The sequence below is a fragment of the Oncorhynchus masou genome, chromosome 22 (assembly GCF_036934945.1).
Source record: "Oncorhynchus masou masou isolate Uvic2021 chromosome 22, UVic_Omas_1.1, whole genome shotgun sequence".
Classification (NCBI taxonomy): Eukaryota; Metazoa; Chordata; class Actinopteri; order Salmoniformes; family Salmonidae; genus Oncorhynchus; species Oncorhynchus masou.
In genome coordinates this window covers 49,075,884-49,093,475 of record NC_088233.1, presented here as the reverse complement: position 1 = coordinate 49,093,475, position 17,592 = coordinate 49,075,884, and the positions used below count along the sequence as shown (strand labels likewise).

At 44.8% G+C, this 17,592-nt stretch overlaps 1 protein-coding gene across 6 annotated transcripts in view; it reads right to left on the bottom strand.

Moving 5' to 3' along the window:
• The window catches only part of LOC135509636 (inositol hexakisphosphate and diphosphoinositol-pentakisphosphate kinase 1-like), a 70,943-nt gene that overhangs the window by 14,220 nt on the left and 39,131 nt on the right, over positions 1 to 17,592 (bottom strand). For 4 of the 6 annotated variants that reach the window (XM_064930453.1, XM_064930457.1, XM_064930454.1 and 1 more), the window contains 7 exons: positions 15,612 to 15,726; positions 15,233 to 15,340; positions 14,944 to 15,060; positions 14,724 to 14,861; positions 8,768 to 8,867; positions 7,066 to 7,194; positions 5,043 to 5,105 (listed from right to left, as the gene is read on the bottom strand). In XM_064930453.1, coding sequence (XP_064786525.1) covers positions 5,043 to 5,105; positions 7,066 to 7,194; positions 8,768 to 8,867; positions 14,724 to 14,861; positions 14,944 to 15,060; positions 15,233 to 15,340; positions 15,612 to 15,726 — 770 coding nt within the window. The remainder of the gene's footprint in view (positions 1 to 5,042; positions 5,106 to 7,065; positions 7,195 to 8,767; positions 8,868 to 14,723; positions 14,862 to 14,943; positions 15,061 to 15,232; positions 15,341 to 15,611; positions 15,727 to 17,592) is intronic. The other 2 variants (XM_064930455.1, XM_064930458.1) reach the window with 1 other exon arrangement.

The following is a 17,592-nucleotide window of genomic DNA, read 5'->3' as shown; positions in this document are numbered from 1 at the left end:
GCAGCTTCTGCTCTGACATTTAAAAAAAAAAAAAAATTATTTTACCTTTATTTTACTAGGCAAGTCAGTTAAGAACAAATTCTTATTTTCAATGACGGCCTAGGAACAGTGGGTTAACTGCCTGTTCAGGGACAGAATGACAGATTTTGTACCTTGTCAGCTTGGGGATTTGAACTTGCAACCTTTCGGTTACTAGTCCAATGCTCTAACCACTAGGCTACACTGCCGCCCCAACATGCCCTGTGGGACCTTATAAAGACAGTAGTGTTTGCTTCTAAATCATGTCCAAACAATTGAATTGGCAACAGTTGGACTCCAATCAAGTTGTAGTGAAATCAAGAAATTCCCGTTTCCCTTGCCTTTCCTTTTGGAGTGTCATAGCAGAGGGTTGTGAATACTTAAATACATTTATTTTCTTCAATACTTTTGTATAAAACCTGAAAACATGTTTTCACTTTGTCCTTATGGGGGTATTGTGTGTAGACAGGTGAGAGAAAAACAAACATTTGAATCCATTTTGAATTCAGGCTGTAACACAACAAAATGTGGAATAAGTCAAGGGGTATGAATACTTACTGACGGCTCTGTACGTTGCTTTCTGCAAGCATGGCCAACAGAACGTGTGTAACAATTGTAACCAAGCTGTAACATGGCAACCTCATATGTCGCTAGCGGTAATGACCCAAAATGCACTAATGATTTTGAAATAGTACCTTAGATTTATAATACTTAACTGTGCAACTTCACTAGTTTTGAACCCCTCAGTGTTCATATTCACTATATACATAATGATGTTGAAACATTGCTATTTTGTTTCCTCGGTCACAAAATGCCATTTCTGAAGGCTTTTTTTTTGTGTGGGTGGCATTTGGACTAGTAGTAGGGAGGAGGGAGATCAAAATAAAAAGATGGCGCGAGAAAACATCAGGCTGACAAATTCATGTAACTGGAGTATCATTCTCTTCCAAGTCTACTAAGGAGAATAGTAATAAAGTATGAAGTATTTCCTAAAATAACTCAAGTGATTTCCTGTACGGCTACAGAGCTCTGGACTGATGTCTAGTACTCTCAAGGGTGGAGATGCGTAGGCACAAAAGGAGGACATCGATTCAAGCTCCAGAAACTCCTCTGAAAATCGGGGGTTTACTGACAGACCACCGCTTAATTGGCTAACGACCTAGATATTCACCACAGACAGATCTTAGATCTTAAATCTTGTCAAAAGACCAACATATCATTAATGGATTCTCAAATGGTATCCAGTCAGGACCTCCCATAGTGCAGTGTCACCATCATTCCAATTAAGTATATCTGAAGCAACAATATTGACAGGCAGTGCCACTTCCCATTCACCCCCACCTGTTCATAGTGTTTGCTGTGTTACCCCCAACCTAGGGGGTAGCATGCATTACACTTCACTCAGCAGCAGAAACCCTTCTAGAAGAGGTTTGTCCATGGTCATTCAATAGTAAAGCCATGTAGACTTGCCAACATGCAGAGGCAGTGCTGGTTGTCGTGCAGTTTCCAGAGCAGGGGCTGCACAGAATACGGCATCAGGTACAGCAGCCACAGTGCCTTAGGATTGCCTTTTCTTTTTCTGTCAAGCCTGATAAAAAAAGATCTCGAAATGAAATGAAAGCTGGCAAAAGATCCTTTTGGATGAAAAGCCTCAGCAGCAAAATGAGTAAGGGGTATCGATCCATCGATAGGAGAATGAACACTCCCTTTATAGTTGCCACTGCTGCATTTTCTGGCAGGCATGCAGATAGACAGAGCAAGAGACGGGTTAAGAGACAGACAGGGAAGGAGTAGGGCAACAAATTAGACTGATGCCATTCTCATGTAGACAGTGATACCGAGTTAGACAAAAAAAAAACTAAATGAAGACAGAAGAAACGGGGAAAAAAAAGAAGAAAAAAGTGGGGAGAGGGAAAAGCAAAACAACAAGCCTGCATTGGCAGCACCCCAGCACTGCATGAAGGGGTGGAGGGGAGGACACGGGAGGTCTACAGAGGGCTGACCGTAGAGGCATTCGGGGAGGTCTTGGCCGGACACCAGCCAGTTCCTGAGGAGGCGCAGGTGGTAGGGGCACTGGTGCAGGTGGTGGGCCATGGCCCTGTCCAGAGAGGCCAGAGGGGGGCAACACAGGAGGGCCGGGTCAGTGACGAGCCCCTTCAGCAGCTGGGCTACAAGATGCTCGTCTAGGGGCTCTGAGGAAGAAGAGGCAGAGCGAGGAAGAGAGCACAGTGGAAGAGGAGCAAAAGAAAGACTATAGGTGGGCCAGCATGTGCATAATGCTAAAGGGGCAGGCGCTCGTTTTCATTCTAAAGAAACAAGGCTACAGGCTCTCATCCACTCAACTGACACATGAAGAAAGGAAAAACAACTGTCCAGCTACAGTTCTCACCATCTGATTATCACGGGGTAATGCTGGGTAATGGGTAATGCACATTGGAAGCCTAAAAATGGTAGAAATGCTTACAGGCACGGCAGTCATAATGCCTCTTTCATCTCCACGAGTTACAAGGCTTTTTTTGGACTCCCAACACCACACCTGTCTCAGGAGTGTAGAAGATCACAAAGGGTGATTCTTTCTTTCAAGAAAACACTGAACTACAAAACAAGGAATCAATGTTTTCATGTGGAATAAAAAAAGAAGCATTTTTACCTCAAGGGGGAATGTCAGATCATAGAAAATGGGAACACACCTGAAGACCCTATGAGTAGTACCTCATAATCGCCTCAGAAATACTGTAAACAATTGAACAGACGTAACGATATCTACCGGAGACAAAGATTGGCCCAATGTCAATCTCAAATAGCTCCTTTGATCTAATGCATCATTCATGGCAACACAGTATTGTGCGACTGTGGATGTCTAACTTAGATAGAGGTCAGAACAAAGGCAACAGGTGTTAATGGGCAGATGGAGTGAGTTGGTTACATGAATGAGGGTCTGTTGAGTACTGTAGGTCAGATGAAGAGTTACTGTGCATCAGTAACGGGAAATCCCTGTTAGCGCCCGCTTGAAATACATAATCAGACCAAAGAGACTCAGAAAAGACATTTATCCACCCCACCTCTCTTTTAAGTACTGCCAGTTTATATAGCTATTCATTCACGATGCAGGTCCAGACCGTACTGTATTCAAACCCACCTTTCTACATACTGCATGGGCTGCACTGTTTAAGGCCACCTATAAAAACACTGATCACCGTAGCCATCGCAGTGAGTTCCAGCAGAAGTCCACGCAAATCTCTGTCAACACAGACACAGAAACCATGTGTGGAATCTCTCAATTACGGAGGCTACGCATAGTCCATCTGCTCCTCGTAGTCAGATGATCCAGGCACTTGGATGACATACAATACTGCTATTCGGGAAACTCCCTCAATCCTCAATCTGTTCAACGGAGCGAGAGGAAGAGCAAGGCCCAGAGTCGGCAGTTTGAATGGGTCTCTCTATAAACCAAGCTACAGAAGAAGTCCCAACACATGTATATTTGTTCACTGTCGAACAATGTTGTGCACAAATGCTCACCACTTATTTTCCCCCATCGTAGCAGCTCAGCTCCAATAGGTTGGGACAAATCTGACTGCCATCAAAGGGTTCATCCATGCACGACGAACCCATCCAACCCGCTGGATGGTACACTGTTGCCTGGACACCTAGGCCATGGCAAGTACCAATATCTTTAATAGCGCACAGAAAAGTACATAGCAACAAGACTAGCTTGAGACCAGGAAAAGAGACGGGGAAATGAACGGTTGGTCAATCCCCCCCCCAGGTGGGCATTCTTGAAAACAGAAGTTTCCGATGATTAAGTGACGTGGACACATAAAGCAACACACATACGGCAATATCTCATCCACAGAACGCTGTCATGTGAATGCCCTTTCTGTCAATCACCAAGTGGTACAGCCACATTTGAACGCCAAAACATGAATTAAAATGAAAGGAATAGACTCAACCCTTCATCACCCATCGTTTGGATACTATTATTCAGTAGGTTTAGCACAAACTCCGTTTTCAGTGGGTCAAACTGAAAGGTCTATCACGGGTCGAACAAGAGATTTGACAGTCATTTCACGAGTAAAAAGTAGTTTTTTTGAAGGCTATTCATTTGCTTTAAACACGGGTTATCCTAATCTAAAAGTAGACTGGAATGGTGGCTAATCGTCTCGCCAGAGAATGGGTTTGAATTAACAAATAGGAGCATGTGAGGATAAGTAATATGTATACACAGCAACACATGGTGATATATCAGAGGGGATATATTCCATATACAAACACTGAGTGTACGAAACATGCTCTTTCCATGACATAGATCGACCAGGTGAAAAGCTATGATCCCTTATTGACGTCACTTGTTAAATCCACTTCAAAATCGGTGTAGATGAAGGGAAAGAGACAGGTTAACAAAGGATTTTTTTTTAATGAGCTGAGACATGGATTGTGTATGTGTGCCATTTAGACGGTGAATGGGCAAGACAAAAGATTTAAGTGCCTTTGAACGGGGATATGGTAGTTAGTTGGTGCTTGAGGCCACTGGAACCGCAACGCTGCTGGGCTTCTCACTCAACAGTTTCATCCAGCCAACTTGACACAACGGTGGGCAGCATCGGAGTCAACACAGGCCAGCATCCCTAGGGGAACGCTTTCGACACCTTGTAGAGTCCATGCCCCGACAAATTGAGGCTGTTCGAGGGCAAAAGGGGTTGCAATTCAATATTAGGAAGGAGTTCCTAATGTTTTGTACACTCAGTGTATATCCATCCTGTAGGAAAATGGTGGATCAGATGTTAACAGATAAATGCAGTGTAGAGGCCGGTAAACACAGATGTTGCTAAGAATGAACGTTGAAACCAAACAGATGGAGACAGGACGTCTTGTGAAGTAGAAACTCAAGAGAAATCGAGATCTTGATATGGATGTAATTACGCAGCCAATTTCAAACCCAAAATAGTTCCCCCCCGAAAGACATGCAAGATAAAAGGGAAACTAAGGAGTGACGAGGTATACTTGAAAAAAGGCAGACATACCGTTAGTCGGATGCCTGGCAAACGACACAGAAAATCTCTTTACTGCCGGCATAGAGAACAGCTCTGAGGAAATAAGAAGGGTAACTGGCGTTACTGGGGATACATGCTACCTGTGCACATGCCTGTATCTAGTGTGAGTGCATATGTACCTAAGTGTGAGTTTTCCTGACCCCTGTGTCTTTAAACAAATATATTTATTTATTTAACTAGGCAAGTCAGTTAAGAACAAATTCTTATTTACAGTGACGGCCTACACACACCCTAACGACACTGGGCCAATTGTGCGCCGCCCTATGGGACTCCCAATCACGGCCGGTTGTGATACAGCCTGGAATCAAACCAGGGTCTGTAGTGACGCCTCTAGTACCCGAGATGCAGTGCCTTAGACCGCTGCGTCACTCGGGAGCCCAAGTAGTTCCTCTCTATAATGCTGCAGCTATGTACGGTATACGTGTGCCTGTGTGTGGTGAGTGATATGCAGCATGGGAAGGCAGCATGGAAGAAGGGCTAATGAAGGAACAATGGAGAACGTGGATGGGATGGAAAAGCGAATGATAACTCAATTGTGGTTGTTTTGAATGGAGACAGAGGACTGACATTTGCGCAAGTCACCAATAGCCTAAAATGCACTTAAATCTTCAATCTTTCTGGAATAGTCTTTCGAGTCTATTCTCTCTAAAGAATATGCTACGACAAAATGATCTGGAAAGGAAACATCCAGTGATGGCAACTGAGATTTAACATCAACCTATATTACAATAGTGTAACCATCTGGATTTGAGAGCTGTGACTGTAAACACAATCATTGCTCATTTGTCTTTGTAACATACCACTGCCTTTGGCCAGCATTATGTGAGTGAGTGAGTGAGTGAGAGAGATTGCAAAAACAGAGACAAAACCCCTATCACCAGAGAAAAGCCTTGGTGTAATTCTAAACCCCACACATCTCTAGTTTCATAAAAGCAAAATATGTAACATCTTCAAGCATAATATTAAAGCTATGAGTATACGGTGAAAACAAAGTGCACAGTGACACCCTTTGGACAAAACGGGCACTTCAATTCAATCCGCATTGGAACAATCGTTCCTCTTCACATGCAGGTGGCAGGTCATTTGGTCTTCATATTACATACTGTGCAGTTACTATCAGGGCGCTCGCTGATCTGATTCGATGACGAGAGGTAGGTGTCAGCTTTTGGATTAAATTAAGCCAATCTTTGTGCTCCAACATTTCAAGCCATATGCCCTGATGAAAACATGTGCGATAATCAGTTCAATTTAGACGAGGACCACCTGGTGGCTATAATAATAGTCAACTCACCATTTCACTCTATAGTGAGCCAGGAAATTGTGGTACGCAAGTGGGAATTATGCAATGCTGGATTAATGGATCTCAAGGCAGATTTCAACCCTTCGCTTCCCTAAATTAAGGGGTTAATATAGAAAATTCCCTGTTGATTAACAAATCCTTTTACCCCCTAGTTATGACATGCACACTGATACAGAATATATACAATTGTATAGACAAGATTTACTTAGCAACCTAATCACACACCGGTTATGTCATGTAATCAAAGGGAGGCCATGTTGCTTTGATTAGCAGAAGCAGGATTACTGGTCATGGGTAACGCATTCGATTGTGCGCAATCCAAAACCAATCCATGCTCAGCATGCAATGTATAAAACCTAAATTCTTAGCATATAATCACAATGGTGGTCCCTGCTCATGCTGTTGGGGGGGGGGGACCACTCGAGCAGAGGATTGTTCTCGAGGTAGAAGGATAGAGGGGGGAAAGGAGGGCTCACAGATAATTTGGGTGATCAAGTAACTTCTTGTCCACCAAGGTTGGGAAGGAGAGTAAAGAGTGTTTGAGCAGGAACTAAAAATGGCAGATATGGCGGACATTTGACATTTTGAACTTTTTATTTTTATTTTTTTTACGGGCACCGTCCATGTGAAAAGACATGAGTTAGATAGCGGTCGATAGTGAGAGAGAGAGAGATGGATAGAGGAAGGACGTACCATCTCCAAAAGGCAAACCGGGGGACAGGGGGGGTTTGCGGTGGTGGGTGCGGACGTAGTCCCGCAGGTTGGGGGCGCTAGAGGACACCCCCAGGACAGAGGCACTGAAGAGGCCCGAGCACAGGGACCCTGTTGTGGAAGAACCGCGGGGTGGGAGAGAGGAGGGGAATGGGGTGAGGGGGGTTGTTAGTACTCTTTGCACACCATGCGGTTCTTAATAAGAGCAGTTCAGTGTTACTAAGGGGTGTGTGTGTGTGCCTGTGTGTGTTTATGAATAGAGTGGAGCACACAAACGGAGACCACTCCTAACACCGGGCCCCTAACCCCTCCTAAAAGAAAAATAGATAAAGCCTCTCCTTAAGGTCTCCTGGGAAAGGAGACTGCCTAAAGGCTTTACACATATCGACAACTGGTAGGACCAGAGACAAAGGATGACATAGATTTAAGAAATAAGGGGTCTTTTTAGTGTGAATACAATGCAATACAATACAATACAATACGAGACTTATGAGAACCTAATATAACAAAGTGGTCAAGGACTGTGGGGACAGAAACATTGCTATTGTCACAAATAACATAGGTTTTCCTATGACCATCCGCTCAATTCCTACAGCAGTTGGTTATAGAAATAGTCACAGCAGAATAAGAATGCGCCTTTGTTTTCCCCTTTATTCTGGTCTAAAGTGAGATGTGCTGGAATCGGTGGTTTTTGGTGGGATGCAGGGACAGCGACAACATTTGAATGGTCATTTCAAATACAGGTTGACATAATTGAACAAGCGTGGTGCATACAGTGCAGTAGGAGTATGGAAAAGCAGTGGAAAACACACGCATGAGTCAAACCAACCTCAGCCCAGGTTCACGTCAATGAGAAAACATGTTTTTTCCCCCCCCGAAGCATCCGTTGCACTCTTTTATTTGTTTTATAAGGGCTTAGTAAGGTGTGATTATCACGGTGTTAGAAAGTGGCTGGGGGTAACAAGCACCTCCAAAATCCACTCACGGGGGACTAATTGTATCTGCGGTTATATTGAATCAACTTGTGGAATTTTCCTTGCTTCTCTTGACAGATTAATGTAAATGGAGACAGACTGGAATAGCATCCGGGGTGGGGGGCTCCGCGGAGCCCAGACCCCCATATATAGAGCCCTATTGGCAGGAGAGGTCCTTGGTGGTGGGGCTCTAAGGCTACGTCCCAAATGGCCCCCTATTCCCTACATAGTCCAGGACATTTGACCAGGCCCATGGTAGCGCACGATAAAGGGAATAGGGGGGCCATTTGGGACACATCCTAAGATGCATTCTCTCCATCGACTCTCCATTGACCTCTGGCCTAAATAGTCTAAGCCTGGGAGCTTTCGCTGTCGGACCTACCTACCACTATGGAGTCACGGCAGCTATGCAGCCATCAGACAGAGAGAGGAAGAAAAGGAGGGAGAGCGTGAGAGAGAGACAAAGAGGGAGGGAAAACAGACAGAACGAGAGAGAGAGAGAGAGAGAAGGGGAAAAAGAGAGGTACAGAGAGAGAGAAAGGGGGGCGAGAGAACGAGATGGCCGGAGAGAGAACGAGAGAGCAACAGAACAAGACAGAGTACGAGAGAGCAAGCAAGATACAGAGAGCCAAAGAGATTAGTGAGCGCTGATGACAGCGTGGCTGAAATATGACAGTGGCAGCAGTGGTTGGCAGAAACCAGATACCCACCTAGGCCAGTCGGTTTGATCTCAGGGGACTGGCGCGAGCAGGAGGGGAAGAGGCGGTAGGAGGCACCCTTGGAGGAGCCGGGGGAGGTCTCGGAGAGGACCTGGGTGGGGACAGGGAGATTGTCACAGTGCGACAGACCGAGACAGAGAGACAAACAGCTGACACTTAGCCAGATAGTGAAATAACAAAGCAGTCACTAATGGAGACATCAAATCAAATGTTATTAGTCACATTTGCCGAATACAACAGTAGTAGGTAGACCTTACAGTGAAATGCTTACTTACGAGCCCCTAACCAACAGTGCAGTTTCAAAAAATACGGATAAGAATAAGAGATAAAAGTAACAAGTCATTAAAGAAGAGCAGTAAAAAATAACAATATATACAGGGGGGTGCCTGTATGAGTCAATGTGTGGGGGCACCTGTTAGTTAAGGTATGTACATTTGAAGTCGGAAGTTTACATACACCTTAGCCAATTACATTTAAACTCAGCTTTTCACAATTCCTGACATTTTATCCTAGTAAAAATTCCCTGTCTGTCTTAGGTCAGTTAGGATCACCACTTTATTTTAAGAATGTGAAGAATAATCTCAGAATAATAGTAGAGAATGATTATTTCAGCTTCTATTTTTTCATCACATTCCCAGTGGGTCAGAAGTTTACATACAGTGCCTTGCGAAAGTATTCGGCCCCCTTGAACTTTGCGACCCTTTGCCACATTTCAGGCTTCAAACATAAAGATATAAAACTGTATTTTTTTGTGAAGAATCAACAACAAGTGGGACACAATCATGAAGTGGAACGACATTTATTGGATATTTCAAACTCGAGCTCAGTGAGGTTGGATGGAGAGCATTTGTGAACAGCAGTTTTCAGTTCTTTCCACAGATTCTCGATTGGATTCAGGTCTGGACTTTGACTTGGCCATTCTAACACCTGGATATGTTTATTTTTGAACCATTCCATTGTAGATTTTGCTTTATGTTTTGGATCATTGTCTTGTTGGAAGACAAATCTCTGTCCCAGTCCCAGTCTCTTCTTCCAGAATGGTCCTGTATTTGGCTCCATCCATCTTCCCATCAATTTTAACCATCTTCCCTGTCCCTGCAGAAGAAAAGCAGGCCCAAACCATGATGCTGCCACCACCATGTTTGACAGTGGGTATGGTGTGTTCAGGGTGATGAGCTGTGTTGCTTTTACGCCAAACATAACGTTTTGCATTGTTGCCAAAAAGTTCAATTTTGGTTTCATCTGACCAGAGCACCTTCTTCCACATGTTTGGTGTGTCTCCCAGGTGGCTTGTGGCAAACTTTAAACGACACTTTTTATGGACATCTTTAAGAAATTGCTTTCTTCTTGCCTCTCTCTCCAAAAAGGCCAGATTTGTGCAATATACGACTGATTGTTGTCCTATGGACAGAGTCTCCCACCTCAGCTGTAGATCTCTGCAGTTCATCCAGAGTGATCATGGGCCTCTTGGCTGCATCTCTGATCAGTCTTCTCCTTGTATGAGCTGAAAGTTTAGAGGGACGGCCAGGTCTTGGTAGATTTGCAGTGGTCTGATACTCCTTCCATTTCAATATTATCGCTTGCACAGAGCTCCTTGGGATGTTTAAAGCTTGGGAAATCTTTTTGTATCCAAATCCGGCTTTAAACTTCTTCACAACAGTATCTCGGACCTGCCTGGTGTGTTCCTTGTTCTTCATGATGCTCTCTGCGCTTTTAAAGGACCTCTGAGACTATCACAGTGCAGGTGCATTTATACGGTGACTTGATTACACACAGGTGGATTGTATTTATCATCATTAGTCATTTAGGTCAACATTGGATCATTCAGAGATCCTCACTGAACTTTTGGAGAGAGTTTGCTGCACTGAAAGTAAAGGGGCTGAATAATTTTGCACGCCCAATTTTTCAGTTTTTGATTTGTTAAAAAAGTTAGAAATATCCAATAAATGTCGTTCCACTTCATGATTGTGTCCCACTTGTTGTTGATTCTTCACAAAAAATACAGTTTTATATCTTTATGTTTGAAGCCTGAAATGTGGTAAAAGGTCGCAAAGTTCAAGGGGGCCCGAATACTTTCGCAAGGCACTGTACACTCAATTGGTATTTGGTAGCATTGCCTTTAAATTGTTTAACTTGGGTCAAACGTTTTGGGTCGCTTTCCACAAGCTTCCCACAATAAATTGGGTGAATTTTGGCCCATTCCTCCTGACAGAGCTGGTGTAACTGAGTCAGGTTTCTAGGCCTCCTTTGCTCGCACAAACTTTTCAGTTCTGCCAACAAAATTTGTATAGGGTTGAGGTCAAGGCTTTGTGATGGCCACTCCAATACCTTGACTTAGTTTTCCTTAAGCCATTTTGACACAACTTGGGGAATTATGCTTGGGGTCATTGTCCATTTGGAAGACTCATTTGCGACCAAGCTTTAACCTCCTGACTGATGTCTTGAGATGTTGCTTCAATATATGCACATAATTTTCCATCCTCATGATGCCATCTATTTTGTGAAGTGCACCAGTCCTCCTGCAGCAAAGAACCCCCACAACAGGATGCTGCCGCCATGCAAGCCTTACCCTTTTTCCTCCAAACACATTATGGCAAACAGTTCAATTTTTGTTTCATCAGACCAGAGGACATTTCTCCAAAAAGTATGATCTTTGTCCCCATGTGCAGTTGCAAACTGTAGTCTGGCTTCTTCCTTACTGAGCAGCCTTTCAGGTTATGTCGATATAAGACTCGTTTTACCGTGGATATAGATACTTTTGTACCGGTTTCCTCCAGCGTCTTTACAAGGTCCTTTTCTGTTGTCCTGGAATTGATTTGCACTTTTCGCACCAAAGTAGGAGACAGAACGCATCTCCTTCCTGAGCTGTATGATGGCTGCGTGGTCCCATGGTGTTTACACTTGCATACTATTGTTTGTACAGATGAACGTGGTACCTACAGGTATTTGGAAATTGCTCACAAGAATGAACCAGACTTGTGGGGGTCTAAAAAATGTTTTATGAGGTCTTGGCTGATTTCTTTAGATTTTCCAATGATGTCAAGTAAAGAGGCACTGAGGTTTGAAGGTAGGCCTTGAAATTCATCCACATGTCCACCTCTAATTGACTCAAATGTTGTCAATTAGCCTATCAGAAGCTTAAAAAGCCATGACATTTTCTGAAAAAGGCACAGTCAACTTAGTGTATGTAAACTTCTGACCCACTGGAATTGTGATATAATACACTCTAAGTGAAACAATCTGTCTAAACAATTGTTGGAAAAATTACCTGTGTCATGCACAAAGTAGATGTCCTAACCAACTTGCCAAAACTGTAGTTTGTTAACAAGACATTTGTGGAGTGGTTAAAAAACGAGTTAATGACTCCAACCTAAGTGTATGTCAACTTCCGACTTTAACTGTACATGTAGGTAGAGTTAATTAAAGTGACTATGCATAGATGACAACAGAGAGTGGCAGTGGTGTGGAGAGGGGACAATGTGATTAATCTGGGTAGCCATTTGACTAGATGTTCAGGAGCCTTGTGGCTTGGGGGTAGAAGCTGTTTTAGACGACTCTTGGACCCAGACTTGGCACTCCGGTACCGCTTGCCATGTGGTAGCAGAGAGAACAGTCTATGACTAGGGTGGCTGGAGTCTTGACAATTTTCAGGGCCTTCCTCTGACACCGCCTGGTATGGAGGTCCTGGATGGCAGGAAGCTTGGCTCCGTTTGCAAGGCACTACAGAGGGTAGTGCGGTCAGAGGCTGAGCAGTTGACATACCAGGCAGTGATGCAACCAGTCAGGATGCTCTCGATGGTGCAACTGTAGAACTTTTTGAGGATCTGAGGACCCATGCCAAATCTTTTCAGTTTCCTGAGAGGGAATAGGTTTCGTTGTGCCCGCTTCATGACTGTCATGGTGTGCTTGGACCATGTTAGTTTGTTGGTGATGTGGACACCAAGGAACTTGAAACTCTCAATCTGCTCCACTGCAGCCCCATCGATGAGAATGGGGGCAGGCTATGGTCCTCTTTTTCCTGTAGTCCACAATCGTTTCCTTTGTCTTGATCACGATGAGGTTGTTGTCCTAGCGCCACACGGCCAGGTCTCTGACCTCCTCCCTATAGGCTCGTTGTTGTCGGTGATCAGGCCTACCACTCGTGTCATCTGCAAATTTAATGATGGTGTTGGAGTTGTGCCTGGACGTGCGGTCATGAGTGAACAGGGAGTACAGGAGGGGGCTGAGCACGTACCCCTGAGGGGCCCCTGTGTTGAGGATCAGCGTGGCGGATGTGTTGTTACCTACCCTTTCCACCTGGGGGCGGCCCGTCAGGCAGTCCAGGATCCAGCTGTGCAGGGATGTGTTTAGTCCCAGGGTCCTTAGTTTATTGATGAGCTTTGAGGACACTATGGTGTTGAATGCTGAGATGTAGTCAATGAATAGCATTCTCACATAGGTGTTGCTGTTGTCCAGGTGGGAAAGGGCAGTTTGGAGTGCAATAGAGACTGCATAATCTGTGAATCTGTTGGGTGCGGTATGCAAATCGGAGTTGGTCTAGGGTTTCTGGGATGATGGTGTTGATGTGAGCCATGACCAGCCTTTCGAAGCACTTCATGGCTACAGACGTGAGTGCTACAGGTTGGTAGTCATTTAGGCAGGTTACCTTAGTGTTCTTGGGCACAGGCACTATGGTGGTCTGCTTAAAACATGTTGGTATTACAGACTCGGACAGGGAGAGGTTGAAAATGTCAGTGAAGAAACTTGCTAGTTGGTCAGCGCATGCTCGCAGTACACGTCCTGGTAATCTGTCTGGCCCTGTGGCCTTGTGAATGTTGACCTGTCTAAAGGGCTGCGGAGAGCGTGATTACACAGTCTTCCGGTACAACTGGTGCTGCCATGCATGTTATCGTTTGGTAGGCTCGTGTCACTCGGTAGCTCTCGGCTGTGCTTTCCTTTGTAGTCTAATGGTTTGCAGGCCCTGCCACATCCGATGAGCGTCAGAGACAGTGTAGTACGACTCAATCTTAGTCCTGTACTGACGCTTTGCCTGTTTGATGGTTCGTCACAGGGCATAGCGGGATTTCTTATAAGCCTCCGGGTTAGAGTCCTGCTCCTTGATAGCGGCAGCTCTAGCCTTTAGCTCAGTGCTGATGTTGCCTGTAATCCATGGCTTCTGGTTGGGGTATGTATGTACTGTCACTGTGAGGACAACGTCATTGATGCACTTATTGATGAAGCCAATGACAGATGTGGTGTACTCCTCAATGCCATTGGAGGAATCCCAGAACATATTCCAGTCTATGCTAGAAAAACAGTCCTGTAGCTTATCATCTGCTTCATCTGACCACTTTTTTTATTGATCTAGTCACTGGTGCTCCCTGCTTTCATTTTTGCTTGTAAGCAGTAAGCAGGAACCAGGAGGATAGAATTATGGTCAGATTTGCCAAATGGAGGGCGGGGGAGAGCTTTGTATGCATCTCTGTGTGTGGAGTATAGGTGGTCCAGAGTTCTTTTCCCTCTGGTTGCACACTTAAAATGTTGATAGAAATTAGGTAAAACTGGTCTACATTAATTTGTAAAAACAGACGCATTACTTTACTAAAGAATCCACTAATAGGGACGGGCTACACAGGGCGTTAAAATGCTATTTGGCCTGAGAAGCATTGGATTTCCGTAAAGTTTTACAAAATTAAGGTTTGTCTTTCTATGTGGGTTTGGATTCAAACAGGCCTATCCCAGCAATACAATATCTGAACAGATGAAAGCTGTGCCTGGGTTATGTTTATTACTATTAACTCAAACAGGTAGGAACTACCTGGACTTATCCAATCAGAAACAACAACAAAAATATTTTCCATTGCAAACTGTTTTCCGTTGCGTGCACCAAAAAGACACCACACTAAATGTGGAATACACTAAATTTGGGACAGTGGACACAATAACTGATATGGCCCTGATCAAGTACCTCCATGGAGCCAGTCTTGCGGTTGCGGATCATGGGTGATCTTCTGATGCTGATTAGCTCAGAGAGAGGCAGGGCCCGGTCAGGCTCGTCTTGTGATAGGTCCTCCAGACTGCCTTGGTTGGTCTGCTTCTCCTGGTTCTGGATTGGATTAAAGAGACCGATGATGAGGGGGGGGCTGTGGACAGACACACCCACACCCACCCACAGACACCCCACAGACCTCAGCGGAGGCAGGGCGGAAGCCAAAGCCCAGAGGGACGTTCTCCTCGTCCTCACAGCTCTTCACCCCGGGACTGAAGTGGAGCTCCACGTGGAAACGCTCCTCTGAGCCGGGGTCCTGTTCAACACACACACGGAAACACAAAACAGAAGCAATGATGCTATACTACAGAGAGAGGGAGTGAGAGGAAGAGACACATACCGACAGGATGGTACAGTAATAGTACCAGGTGCAGTAATACTTCAGAAAGAAAAGACGACTGACATAGGGACAGAGAGGCCTAACTGACCTTGTTGTTATCCTCATACAGCATGATGACTATCTGAGTCATGTAGTTGAGTTCAGAGACGGCACTGAGGTAATCCATGGCCTGTTTCCACTGCTGGTCCTTCACCTCCTTTCACACACACACAAACACACTTGACATTATAACCAGAGAAAACTACACCTAAAAAAAATATTTTTCTGATTTTGAACCCAAGTCGACAATATTCATGACCTTATGTGTAGTATCACAATTGGAACTTCAAGTGAACTATCCCTTTACAATAACTAACCTGGCCCCAGATCGGTTTGTGCCATCTTGACAACTCCTAAGCTATGATCATTGTCACTATTATCATGCCAACTAGATTTGGGACCAGGCTACTTTAACAGTGACAACGTACATCCAGTAGTCCGCCGTAGCGGAAGATGCTGAGCAGCGAGTGGACGTGGCTCTCGCTGGTGAAATAGAGGCGGGTCCGGACGTGACGCCCTGGAGACATGACCCCCCGCGAGTACCTGAACCACCAGAGGGAATGAAAGACAAAGGGTGATCACTTACGGGGGCTCAAGAGACACACCTCAATGGCAGGTTTACTGGATAGAAACTGAACCTGGGACAGTGGCACATAGCCAGACCTGGTCCAAGGAAAGTGGAACTCAGTCCCCAACATGGTGTTATAAGAACTGCTCCTAGGGCGATCGCGGTTCAAATACTATTTCATACTATTGATTGCAAATACTTTCACATACATTTTAAAATAAGTATTTCATTAGAAAATACAAGTAGAATATTGGAAATAAGTGTATTTTCAAATACAAATATTTAAATACTCTGTTTGGTCCTAGGGGTATTTGAAATGCATTTGGAAATCATTTTTAAATATTCAACTATCAAATAAAATTGTATTTATGTCACATTCGCTGAATAGAATAGGTGTAAGACCTTACTGTGAAATGCTTATTTACAAGCCCTTAACCAACAACGCAGAGTAAGAAAATGCTAATTCAACTAAAGTTTCAAAAAAAGTAACATAATAAAATAATAACCAGGGAGTCGATGTGCGGGGGTACGGGTTAGTAGAGGTAATTGAGGTCATATGTACATGTAGGTAGGGGTAAAGTGACTATGCATAGACAGAGTAGCAGCAGCGTTAAAAAAAAGGGTCCAATGCAAATAGTGCGGGTAGCCATTTGATTAACTGTTCTATTGACCTAGAACTAGATTTGGCTCTCCGGTACGGCTTGCGGTACCAGAGAGAACAGTCTATGACTAGGGCCTTCCTCTGACACCGCCTGGTATAGAGGTCCTGGATGGCAGGAAGCTTGGCCCCGTTTGCAAGGCACTACAGAGGGTAGTGATGTACTGGGCCGTACGCACTACCCTCTGTAGCGCCATACGGACGGATGCCGAGCAGTTGCCATACCAGGCGGTGATGCAACCAGTCAGGATGCTCTCGTTGGTGCATCTGTAGAACCTTTTGAGGATCCATGCCAAATCTTTGCAGTCTACTGAGGGGGAATAGGCGTTGTTGTGACCTCTTTACGACTGACTTGGTATGGTTGGACCACTAGAGCCCTGTCGATGTGAATGCGGTCATGCTCAGCCCTCTTTTTCCTGTAGTCCACAATCCTTTGTCTTGCTCATGTTGAGGGAGAAGTTTTTGTCCTGGTACCCCATTGCGAATTGGAGTGGGTCTAGGTTTTATGGGATGATGGTGTTGTGAGCCATCGCCAGCCTTTCGAAGCACTTCATGACTACAGACATGAGTGAGGTCGGTAGTCATTTAGGCAGGTTGCCTTGGCATTCTTGGGCACAGGGACTATGGTGGTCTGCTTGAAACATGTAGGTATTACAGACTCAGTCAGGGAGAGGTTGAACATTTCAGTTAGACACTTGCCAGTTGGTCAGCGCATGGTCGGCCCCTGCACCCTTGTGAATGTTGACCTGTTTAAAGGTCTTACTCACATCGGCTAGAGAGCGTAATCACACAATCTGGCTGGGATATGTACGTATGGTCACTGTGGGAACGGCGTCATCAATGCACTTATTGACGAACCGGTGACTGATGTGGTGTACTCCTCAATGCCATCGGAAGAATCCCGGAACATATTCCAGTCTGTGCAAGCAAAGCAGTCCTGTCGTTTAGTATCTGCGTCATCTGACCACTTGCGTATTGAGCGAGTCACAGGTGCTTCCTGATTAAATTCTTGCTTTTAAGCAGGAATCAGGAGGATAGAATTATGGTCAGATTTGCCAAATGGAGGGCGAGGGAGAGCTTTGTAAGAGTCTTAGTGTTTAGAGTAAAGGTGGTCCAGCTTTTTTCCCCTCTGGTTGCACATGTGACACGCTAATAGAAATGAGGTAAAACGGATTTAAGTTTT